This window comes from Salvelinus alpinus, chromosome 25 (genome assembly GCF_045679555.1).
Source record: "Salvelinus alpinus chromosome 25, SLU_Salpinus.1, whole genome shotgun sequence".
Taxonomy (NCBI): Eukaryota; Metazoa; Chordata; class Actinopteri; order Salmoniformes; family Salmonidae; genus Salvelinus; species Salvelinus alpinus.
In genome coordinates this window covers 47,577,371-47,589,676 of record NC_092110.1, presented here as the reverse complement: position 1 = coordinate 47,589,676, position 12,306 = coordinate 47,577,371, and the positions used below count along the sequence as shown (strand labels likewise).

General features: G+C 47.1%; 1 protein-coding gene across 1 annotated transcript in view; it reads right to left on the bottom strand.

Moving 5' to 3' along the window:
• Nucleotides 1-12,306, bottom strand: part of galnt16 (UDP-N-acetyl-alpha-D-galactosamine:polypeptide N-acetylgalactosaminyltransferase 16) — a 115,710-nt gene that overhangs the window by 14,190 nt on the left and 89,214 nt on the right. The window contains exons 10-12 of the mRNA XM_071366969.1: nt 7,466-7,592; nt 6,044-6,220; nt 1,228-1,354 (exon numbers count right to left, since the gene is read on the bottom strand). Of these exons, the coding sequence (XP_071223070.1) occupies nt 1,228-1,354; nt 6,044-6,220; nt 7,466-7,592 (431 nt within the window). The remainder of the gene's footprint in view (nt 1-1,227; nt 1,355-6,043; nt 6,221-7,465; nt 7,593-12,306) is intronic.

The following is a 12,306-nucleotide window of genomic DNA, read 5'->3' as shown; positions in this document are numbered from 1 at the left end:
CGTCGTCCCCACAGTGACTGTACGTACATACCCCAACCAGAAGCTATGGATTACAGGCAACATCCGCACTGAGCTAAAGGCTAGAGCTCCCGCTTTCAAGGTGCGGGACTCTAACCCGGAAGCTTATAAGAAATCCCGCTATGCCCTCCGACGAAACATCAAACAGGCAAAGCGTCAATACAGGACTAAGATCGAATTGTACTACACCAGCTGCGACGCTCGTCGGATGTTGCAGGGCTTGCAAACCATTACAGACTACAAAGGGAAGCACAGCCATCCCTAGTGGTGGGTGGTGATACTGACCTGTCCCTAGGGGTGGGTGGTGGTACTGACCTGTCCCTAGTGGTGGGTGGTGATACTGACCTGTCCCTAGTGGTGGGTGGTGATACTGACCTGTCCCTAGGGGTGGGTGGTGGTACTGACCTGTCCCTAGGGGTGGGTGGTGATACTGACCTGTCCCTAGTGGTGGGTGGTGGTACTGACCTGTCCCTAGTGGTGGGTGGTGGTACTGACATGTCCCTAGTGGTGGGTGGTGGTACTGACCTGTCTCTAGTGGTGGGTGGTGGTACTGACATGTCCCTAGGGGTGGGTGGTGGTACTGACCTGTCCCTAGGGGTGGGTGGTGGTACTGACCTGTCCCTAGTGGTGGGTGGTGGTACTGACCTGTCCCTAGTGGTGGGTGATAATACTGACCTGTCCCTAGTGGTGGGTGATGATACTGACCTGTCCCTAGTGGTGGGTGGTACTGACCTGTCCCTAGTGGTGGGTGGTGGTACTGACCTGTCCCTAGTGGTGGGTGATGATACTGACCTGTCCCTAGTGGTGGGTGGTACTGACCTGTCCCTAGTGGTGGGTGATAATACTGACCTGTCCCTAGTGGTGGGTGGTGGTACTGACCTGTCCCTAGTGGTGGGTGGTGGTACTGACCTGTCCCTAGTGGTGGGTGGTGGTACTGACCTGTCTCTAGTGGTAGGTGGTGGTACTGACCTGTCCCTAGTGGTGGGTGATAATACTGACCTGTCCCTAGTGGTGGGTGGTGGTACTGACCTGTCCCTAGTGGTGGGTGATAATACTGACCTGTCCCTAGTGGTGGGTGGTGGTACTGACCTGTCCCTAGTGGTGGGTGATAATACTGACCTGTCCCTAGTGGTGAGTGGTGGTACTGACCTGTCTCTAGTGGTGGGTGATGGTACTGACCTGTCCCTAGTGGTGAGTGGTGGTACTGACCTGTGACTGCAGCATCATCGTTCCAGAGCCTCTACACTCTGCCAGACCCAGGCTGTCAGAACCAAGGCTCTCCAGACACAATCCCCCCTGCCTCAACACACTGGACACTGCATCCTGCTCTGGGATCCTGGGGGGGGGGAGAGAGAGAGAGAGAGAGAGAGAGAGAGAGAGAGAGAGAGAGAGAGAGAGAGAGAGAGAGAGAGAGAGCGAGACAACTATGATTTTATTGCTGAATAAATGTATATCTGTATGGGGCAGGTGTTGGGAGGGGGCAGGTGTTGGGAGGGGGCAGGTGTTGGGAGGGGGCAGGTGTTGGGAGGGGGCAGGTGTTGGGGTGGGGCAGGTGTTGGGGTGGGGCAGGTGTTGGGGTGGGGCAGGTGTTGTGAGGGGGAAGGTGTTGTGAGGGGGCAGGTGTTGGGAGGGGGCAGGTGTTGGGAGGGGGCAGGTGTTGTGAGGGGGCAGGTGTTGGGAGGGGGCAGGTGTTGGGAGGGGCAGGTGTTGGGAGGGGGCAGGGGTTGGGGCAGGTGTTGGGGTGGGGCAGGTGTTTGGAGGGGGCAGGTGTTGGGAGGGGGCAGGTGTTGGGAGGGGGCAGGTGTTGGGGTGGGGCAGGTGTTGGGGTGGGGCAGGTGTTGGGGTGGGGCAGGTGTTGGGGTGGGGCAGGTGTTGTGAGGGGGCAGGTGTTGTGAGGGGGAAGGTGTTGTGAGGGGGAAGGTGTTGGGAGGGGGCAGGTGTTGTGAGGGGCAGGTGTTGTGAGGGGGCAGGTGTTGGGAGGGGGCAGGTGTTGTGAGGGGGAAGGTGTTGTGAGGGGCAGGTGTTGGGAGGGGGCAGGTGTTGGGAGGGGGCAGGTGTTGTGAGGGGGCAGGTGTTGGGAGGGGGCAGGGGTTGGGGCAGGTGTTGGGGTGGGGCAGGTGTTTGGAGGGGGCAGGTGTTGGGAGGGGGCAGGTGTTGGGAGGGGGCAGGTGTTGGGGTGGGGCAGGTGTTGGGGTGGGGCAGGTGTTGGGGTGGGGAAGGTGTTGTGAGGGGACAGGTGTTGTGAGGGGGCAGGTGTTGTGAGGGGGAAGGTGTTGTGAGGGGACAGGTGTTGGGAGGGGGGATACTATTTATGTCTGACTCACAACACCTTGAGTTTCCTAGATGCTGTGTTTCTTAGATGTTGTGTTTCCTAGATCCTGTGTTTCCTAGATGCTGTGTTTCCTAGATGCTGTGTTTCCTAGATGCTGTGTAGTGTTTCCTAGATGTTGTGTTTCCTAGATGCTGTGTTTCCTAGATGCTGTGTTTCCTAGATGCTGTGTTTCCTAGATGCTGTGTTTCCTAGATGCTGTCTTTCCTAGATGTTGTGTTTCCTAGATGTTGTGTTTCCTAGATGTTGTGTTTCCTAGATGCTGTGTTTCCTAGATGCTGTCTTTCCTAGATGTTGTGTTTCCTAGATGTTGTGTTTCCTAGATGTTGTGTTTCCTAGATGTTGTGTTTCCTAGATGTTGTGTTTCCTAGATGCTGTGTTTCCTAGATGCTGTGTTTCCTAGATGTTGTGTTTCCTAGATGTTGTGTTTCCTAGATGCTGTGTTTCCTAGATGCTGTCTTTCCTAGATGCTGTCTTTCCTAGATGTTGTGTTTCCTAGATGTTGTGTTTCCTAGATGTTGTGTTTCCTAGATGTTGTGTTTCCTAGATGCTGTGTTTCCTAGATGCTGTGTTTCTTAGATGCTGTGTTTCCTAGATGCTGTGTTGTGTTTCCTAGATCCTGTGTTTCCTAGATGCTGTGTTTCCTAGATGCTGTGTTTCCTAGATGCTGTGTAGTGTTTCCTAGATGTTGTGTTTCCTAGATGCTGTGTTTCCTAGATGCTGTGTTTCCTAGATGCTGTGTTTCCTAGATTATGTGTTTCCTAGATGCTGTGTTTCCTAGATGCTGTGTTGTGTTTCCTAGATGTTGTGTTTCCTAGATGCTGTGTTTCCTAGATGCTGTGTTTCCTAGGTGCTGTGCTGTGTTTCCTAGATGCTGTGTTTCCTAGATGCTGTGTTTCCTAGGTGCTGTGTTTCCTAGGTGCTGTGTTGTGTTTCCTAGATGTTGTGTTTCCTAGATGCTGTGTTTCCTAGATGCTGTGTTTCCTAGATGCTGTGTTTCCTAGATGCTGTGTTGTGTTTCCTAGATGCTGTGTTTCCTAGATGCTGTGTTTCCTAGATGCTGTGTTGTGTTTCCTAGATGCTGTGTTTCCTAGATGCTGTGTTTCCTAGATGCTGTGTTTCCTAGATGCTGTGTTTCCTAGATGCTGTGTTTCCTAGGTGCTGTGTTTCCTAGGTGCTGTGTTGTGTTTCCTAGATGTTGTGTTTCCTAGATGCTGTGTTTCCTAGATGCTGTGTTTCCTAGATGCTGTGTTGTGTTTCCTAGATGCTGTGTTTCCTAGATGCTGTGTTTCCTAGATGCTGTGTTTCCTAGATGCTGTGTTTCCTAGATGCTGTGTTGTGTTTCCTAGATGCTGTGTTTCCTAGATGTTGTGTTTCCTAGATGCTGTGTTTCCTAGATGCTGTGTTTCCTAGATGCTGTGTTGTGTTTCCTAGATGCTGTGTTTCCTAGATGCTGTGTTGTGTTTCCTAGATGCTGTGTTTCCTAGATGCTGTGTTTCCTAGATGCTGTGTTTCCTAGATGCTGTGTTGTGTTTCCTAGATGCTGTGTTTCCTAGATGCTGTGTTTCCTAGATGCTGTGTTTCCTAGATGCTGTGTTGTGTTTCCTAGATGCTGTGTTTCCTAGATGTTGTGTTTCCTAGATGTTGTGTTTCCTAGATGCTGTGTTTCCTAGATGCTGTGTTTCTTAGATGCTGTGTTTCCTAGATGCTGTGTTGTGTTTCCTAGATCCTGTGTTTCCTAGATGCTGTGTTTCCTAGATGCTGTGTTTCCTAGATGCTGTGTTTCCTAGATGCTGTGTTTCCTAGATGCTGTGTAGTGTTTCCTAGATGTTGTGTTTCCTAGATGCTGTGTTTCCTAGATGCTGTGTTTCCTAGATGCTGTGTTTCCTAGATTCTGTGTTTCCTAGATGCTGTGTTTCCTAGATGCTGTGTTGTGTTTCCTAGATGTTGTGTTTCCTAGATGCTGTGTTTCCTAGATGCTGTGTTTCCTAGATGCTGTGTTTCCTAGATGCTGTGTTTCCTAGGTGCTGTGCTGTGTTTCCTAGATGCTGTGTTTCCTAGATGCTGTGTTTCCTAGGTGCTGTGTTTCCTAGGTGCTGTGTTGTGTTTCCTAGATGTTGTGTTTCCTAGATGCTGTGTTTCCTAGATGCTGTGTTTCCTAGATGCTGTGTTTCCTAGATGCTGTGTTGTGTTTCCTAGATGCTGTGTTTCCTAGATGCTGTGTTTCCTAGATGCTGTGTTGTGTTTCCTATGTGCTGTGTTTCCTAGATGCCGTGTTTCCTAGATGCTGTGTTTCCTAGATGCTGTGTTTCCTAGATGCTGTGTTTCCTAGGTGCTGTGTTGTGTTTCCTAGATGTTGTGTTTCCTAGATGCTGTGTTTCCTAGATGCTGTGTTTCCTAGATGCTGTGTTGTGTTTCCTAGATGCTGTGTTTCCTAGATGCTGTGTTTCCTAGATGCTGTGTTTCCTAGATGCTGTGTTTCCTAGATGCTGTGTTGTGTTTCCTAGATGCTGTGTTTCCTAGATGTTGTGTTTCCTAGATGCTGTGTTTCCTAGATGCTGTGTTTCCTAGATGCTGTGTTTCCTAGATGCTGTGTTGTGTTTCCTAGATGCTGTGTTTCCTAGATGCTGTGTTTCCTAGATGCTGTGTTTCCTAGATGCTGTGTTGTGTTTCCTAGATGCTGTGTTTCCTAGATGCTGTGTTTCCTAGATGCTGTGTTTCCTAGATGCTGTGTTGTGTTTCCTAGATGCTGTGTTTCCTAGATGTTGTGTTTCCTAGATGCTGTGTTTCCTAGATGCAGTGTTTCCTAGATGTTGTGTTTCCTAGATGCTGTGCAGTGTTTCCTAGATGCTGTGTTTCCTAGATGCTGTGTTGTGTTTCCTAGATGCTGTGTTGTGTTTCCTAGATGCTGTGTTTCCTAGATGCTGTGTTGTGTTTCCTAGATGCTGTGTTGTGTTTCCTAGATGCTGTGTTTCCTAGATGCTGTGTTTCCTAGATGCTGTGTTGTGTTTCCTAGATGCTGTGTTGTGTTTCCTAGATGCTGTGTTTCCTAGATGCTGTGTTTCCTAGATGCTGTGTTTCCTAGATGTTGTGTTTCCTAGGTGCTGTGTTTCCTAGATGTTGTGTTTCCTAGATGCTGTGTTTCCTAGATGCTGTGTTGTGTTTCCTAGATGCTGTGTTTCCTAGATGCTGTGTTTCCTAGATGCTGTCTTTCCTAGATGTTGTGTTTCCTAGATGTTGTGTTTCCTAGATGTTGTGTTTCCTAGATGTTGTGTTTCCTAGATGTTGTGTTTCCTAGATGCTGTGTTTCCTAGATGCTGTGTTTCCTAGATGCTGTGTTTCCTAGATGCTGTCTTTCCTAGATGTTGTGTTTCCTAGATGTTGTGTTTCCTAGATGTTGTGTTTCCTAGATGCTGTGTTTCCTAGATGTTGTGTTTCCTAGATGCTGTGTTTCCTAGATCCTGTCTTTCCTAGATGCTGTCTTTCCTAGATGTTGTGTTTCCTAGATGCTGTGTTTCCTAGATGCTGTGTTTCCTAGATGCTGTGTTTCCTAGATGCTGTGTTTCCTAGATGCTGTGTTTCCTAGATGTTGTGTTTCCTAGATGCTGTGTTTCCTAGATGCTGTGTTTCCCAGATGCTGTGTTTCCTAGATGCTTTGTTTCCTAGATGCTGTAGAGACAGACTCTCTCCTCTCACCTTAGTTCAGGGTAAACGTTCTCCATATACCAACGGAAGGACTTGCAGTTCAGTTTGCGTCTCAGAGTCAGGCGCTCTGCAATGCTGCCAAAGGCCTTGCCCTGCGCTGAGGGCCTTGCTGAGTAGTAGTACTGCTTATACTCGTCCATCCACACCTCTGCTGCTCGACGCGTGTTCCTGACCACACACACACACACACACACACACACACACACACACACACACACACACACACACACACACACACACACACACACACACACACACACACACACACACACACACACACACCTGGTCAGGTAGGATAATAACACAGCAGCATTGTGCATTCCTACAGTACAGAGGAAGGTAGACAGTAAAGCGGAAGGTAGACAGTACAGTACAGAGGAAGGTAGACAGTACAGTACAGAGGAAGGTAGACAGTACAGTACAGAGGAAGGTAGACAGTACAGAGGAAGGTAGACAGTACAGAGGAAGGTAGACAGTACAGAGGAAGGTAGACAGTACAGTACAGAGGAAGGTAGACAGTACAGAGGAAGGTAGACAGTACAGAGGAAGGTAGACAGTACAGAGGAAGGTAGACAGTACAGAGGAAGGTAGACAGTACAGAGGAAGGTAGACAGTACAGAGGAAGGTAAACAGTACAGAGGAAGGTAGACAGTACAGAGGAAGGTAGACAGTACAGAGGAAGGGAGACAGTGCAGAGGAAGGTAGACAGTACAGTACAGGGGAAGGTAGACAGTACAGTACAGAGGAAGGTAGACAGTACAGTACAGAGGAAGGTAAACAGTACAGAGGAAGGCAGACAGTATAGAGGAAGGTAGACAGTACAGAGGAAGGGAGACAGTACAGAGGAAGGTAGACAGTACAGTACAGAGGAAGGTAAACAGTACAGAGGAAGGTAGACAGTACAGAGGAAGGGAGACAGTGCAGAGGAAGGTAGACAGTACAGAGGAAGGTAGACAGTACAGAGGAAGGTAGACAGTACAGAGGAAGGTAGACAGTACAGAGGAAGGTAGACAGTACAGTACAGAGGAAGGTAGACAGTACAGTACAGAGGAAGGTAGACAGTACAGAGGAAGGTAGACAGTACAGTACAGAGGAAGGTAGACAGTACAGAGGAAGGTAGACAGTACAGTACAGAGGAAGGTAGACAGTACAGTACAGAGGAAGGTAGACAGTACAGTACAGAGGAAGGTAGACAGTACAGTACAGAGGAAGGTAGACAGTACAGTACAGAGGAAGGTATGGCTAGTGGCTGGCTCTGTAGTCCAGCCTTTTTCAAACATCTCCTCTGGAACCTCAAGACGTTTCAAACATCTCCTCTGGGACTCCCAGCTGTTCTCAAACATCTCCTCTGGGACCCCAAGACATTTCAAACCTTTTCTCTGGGACACCCAGACATTTCATAGTTCCACTCACTTGATGTATGTGAGAGCATTGCCCTCTGGAAAGTCGTAGGGGTGGCGTTTCCTGAAGACGTGCCCCACCCTGCTGCAGGGCAGAATCTCCAGGCTCCCGCCACACATCCATACCCTGAAGGACAGCTCTGAGGAGGGAGGGACACAGTATGTACAGCGCAATAGGAAAGTTTTCAGACCTTTTGTTACGTTACAGCCTTATTCTAAAATGGATTAAATAAATGTTTTCCTCCTCAATCTACACACGATACCCCATAATGACATCACAATACCCCATAATGACATCACAATACCCCATAATGACATCACAATATCCCATAAGGACATCACAATACCCCATAATGACATCACAATACCCCATAATGACATCACAATACCCCATAATGACAGAGCGAAAACAGGTCTTTAGAAATGTTTGCAAATGTATAATTCTTTTTTGACAGAAATACCTTATTTACATAAGTATTCAGACCCTTTGCTATGAGACTCAAAATTGAGCTCAGGTGCATCCTGTTTCCATTGATCATCCTTGAGATGTTTCTACAACTGGAGTCCACCAAATTCAATTGATTGGACATGATTTGGAAAGGCACACACCTGTCTATATAAGGTCCCACAGTTGACGGTGCATGTCAGAGCAAAAACCAAGCCATGAGGTCGAAGGAATTGTCCGTTGAGCTCCGAGACAGGATTGTGTCGAGCCACAGATCTGGGGAAGGGTACCAAAACATTTCTGCAGCATTGAAGGTCCCCAAGAACACAGTGGCCTCCATCATTCTGAAATGGAAGAAGTTTGGAACCGCCAAGACTCTTTCTATAGCTGGTCGCCCGGCCAAACTGAGCAATCAGGGAGAAGGGCCTTTGTCAGGGAGGGCCTTGGTCACTCTGACAGAGCTCCAGAGTTCCTCTGAAGGACAACCAACTCTGCAGCACTCCACCAATCAGGCCTTTATGGTAGAGTGGCCAGACGGAAGCCACTCCTCAATTAAAGGCACATGACAGCCCGCTTGGAGTTTGCCAAACGGCACCTAAAGGACTTTCAGACCATGACAAACAAGATTTTCTGGCCTGAATGCCAAGCATCACGTCTGGAGGTAACCTGGCACCATCCCTACAGTGAAGCATGGTGGTGGCAGCATCATGCTGTGGGGATGTTTTTCAGCAGCAGGTACTGGCAGAGAATGTAGGGAAAGATGAAAGGAGCAAAGTACAGAGAGATCCTTGATTAAAAGCTGCTCCAGAGGTTCGCCTTCCAGCAGGACAACGACCCTAAGCACACAGCCAAGACAACGCAGGAGTGGCTTCGGGACAAGTCTCTGAATGTCCTTGAGTGGCCCAGCCAGAACCCCGACTTGAACCCAATCGACGATCTCTGGAGAGACCTGAAAATATCTGTGCAGCGATGCTCCCCATCCAACCTGACAGATTCTGAGAGGATCTGCAGAGAAGAATGGGAGAAACTCCCCAAATACAGGTGTACCAAGCTTGTAGCGTCATACCCAAGAAGACTCGAGGCTGTAATCGCTGCCAAAGGTGCTTCAACAAAGTACTGAGTAAAGGGTCTGAATACTTATGTAAATGTAATATTTCTAAAACCGTTTTTTGCTTGGTCATTATGGGGTATTGTGATGTCATTATGGGGTATTGTGATGTCATTATGGGGTATTGTGATGTCATTATGGGGTATTGTGATGTCATTATGGGGTATTGTGATGTCATTATGGGGTATTGTGTATAGATGTGTGTGATGATGAAAAAAACAATTTGATCAATTTTAGAATAAGACTGTCATGTAACAAAATGTGGAAAAAGTCAAGGGGTCTGAATACTTTCTGAATGACCTGTATATTCAATACGTGGGAGATTACACACACACACACACACACACACACACACACACACACACACACACACACACACACACACACACACACACACACACACACACACACACACACACACACACACACACACACACACACACACACACACACACACACACACACACACACACACACATTGTTTATATTTAATATATGTGTCAACACGAACACAGTCTGGTCTGCCGACACACATTCACACTCTGAACGACAGCTCTGAAGAGTGACACCAGGACAGACAGACACAGACAGGATATGTGTTATATTTATAGGAGATTATACAGAGAAAGAGAGAGAGAGAGAGAGAGACACCATTAACGTCCCTAGCTTCTTGTTCTGATTGATGTGTACCAGATGAAGTATACGGCGAACTCTGCTAATGAGGGCTAATGCAGATCAGACACCTAGTTCTGTTGGAAGACTCAGTGTGAGATCCTTGTTCAGTTCTAACATGCCTCCAACAGATAAAGGCATTTCAGAATGCAAAGTATAGAATTGACTTTCAAATAAAGGGCATGATGATCTGCCATTTTAATCCTGATGTGGCTAGATTGTGTTACTGTCAGCATAGGTCTGGTCAAATTAAGATCGTTTTGCAGCAAAACCCAGGTCTGCACGCCACACAGCCCATGTGTTGGCGGTTGTGAAATTTTGTCAGCCGGTGGTTGTCAAGCAAATAACTGCCGGTTTCACGACAATTGACCGTTAATTGATATAAACACATTCAGCATCTCCTGGCTTCTACAAGCCACTGATACAGACCTTTGTAACATTTTTTAAAAGTCTCATAAATCCATGTAATATAGCCTACACCTTCACAATAAATATATTATTTATTTATTTTCTAAAAGTGTCCTCATGTGGCTATTCTGTGTTGAGCGGTTAACAAAGAAACAGGTCCTCCTATATGTATATATCATCATGTATATATATCATATATGCTTCATTTAGAGTTACTAATGTACCTTTGGTTGTGATACAAACGTTGGGCTATATGTTTAGATTTAATACATTCATGATGGGACTCTAATGATGATTAAAACAATTATTTGAAAAAAGTAACATGAAAGGCTGTACACACTTCATCAGTCTCTCATTCACAATTTGACAAGCACTTGATAATATTCTCACACCAAGCCTCAAAGTTCCCGGCAGCCTCCCCCTTGTGTGACCGTAATGCCCCCTGAAAAATCCATGCCTTTTGTGGTCCAAAGTGACCTTTGTGCCCTTGGGCTGAATATAATCATTATAATTCCCTTCTCCTGGCTGCCGTGCTCCGAAGCACCTCTCTCAGATATCTCAATTCTTATTAGCCAATGCCCGTCATGTGCTCGGGTCTTTCTCACATGTATTTCAGCTAAGAAGTAGGCTACAAGTGAATGCAACTGCGTGAGTCCACATTTAGTCAGCCAACAACATGGGTAGACCTAACAAACAGCAACAGCACTAGCCTATGTCAATCTACTATCCCCCATAGTACAAAAGTTGACCTATTCTATTGGTCAACTTGTCCTTCTGTGCCATAAATAAATATTCCAAACATAGTCTGGGACAGTTGTGGGATGCAATAGATGCCAAATTAATACAACCATCGGCATCCAATTTTTAAAAAAGAAAGTAATTGTCTTAAACAAATATACAAAATAATATATGTGTGAAATTAGTTTGGATTTAGAATGGACCATTATCATGCACCTGTCTCGAAACAGATTACATGTATTTTTTCCCCCTATGTACTTAAATAGCGAATGGAGGACCCTTTTTCACAGGGTTCATTTTCATGCCAGTCAGGTAGGCTATACTCCTGTTGTAAAGAGAAACAATATGCTTAATATTAGGAAAGTTGAGAATTAAATATAGTAGGCCTAGCCTATAGAAAGCTGATGGGATCCTCCTCTTTTTAACAGAGGCCATCACTCTGTTTTCTCGCGCAATTGCATAGCCTATAGAAATGTTGCGCAACATGAGCTCATGTGCACTCATGAGGTGTTTGATTTAATTTTCGATTACATTTGTATTTATGTCAGAGATTAGAAGGACAATAGTGTGCTGAGTACCAGGCAGTTTGGTAGGCTACTAATGACCATCAGCAGCATCAGAGGTTGGAGAAGCCTAGTTACCGTGACTAAACGGTCACGTGGAATTTGACTGCCTTCCTTACTGATAACCGCTGGTGTGGCGGTAATACGGTCACCGTAACAACCCTAGTCCTACCCCCGAGACATGCTAACCTGTCACCATTAACATTGTATATACCAGACTTTCTTTCTTTCTTTCTTTCGGTCGGTCGGTCGGTCGGTCGGTCGGTCGGTCGGTCGGTCGGTCGGTCGGTCGGTCGGTCGGTCGGTCGGTCGGTCGGTCGGTCGGTCGGTCTGTCTGTCTGTCTGTCTGTCTGTCTCCATCTCTCTGTCTGTCTGTCTGTCTGTCTGTCTGTCTGTCTGTCTGTCTGTCTGTCTGTCTGTCTGTCTGTCTCCATCTGTCTGTCTCCATCTCTCTGTCTGTCGGTCTGTCTGTCTGTCTGTCTGTCTGTCTGTCTGTCTGTCTGTCTGTCTGTCTGTCTGTCTGTCTGTCTGTCTGTCTGTCTGTCTGTCTGTCTGTCTGTCTGTCTGTCTGTCTGTCTGTCTGTCTGTCTGTCTGTCTGTCTGTCTGTCTGTCTGTCTGTCTCCATCTCTGTCTGTCTGTCTGTCTGTCTGTCTGTCTGTCTGTCTGTCTGTCTGTCTGTCTGTCTGTCTGTCTGTCTGTCTCCATCTGTCTGTCTCCATCTCTCTGTCTGTCTGTCTGTCTGTCTGTCTGTCTGTCTGTCTGTCTGTCTGTCTGTCTGTCTGTCTGTCTGTCTCCATCTCTCTGTCTGTCTGTCTGTCTGTCTGTCTGTCTGTCTGTCTGTCTGTCTGTCTGTCTGTCTGTCTGTCTGTCTGTCTGTCTGTCTGTCTGTCTGTCTGTCTGTCTGTCTGTCTGTCTGTCT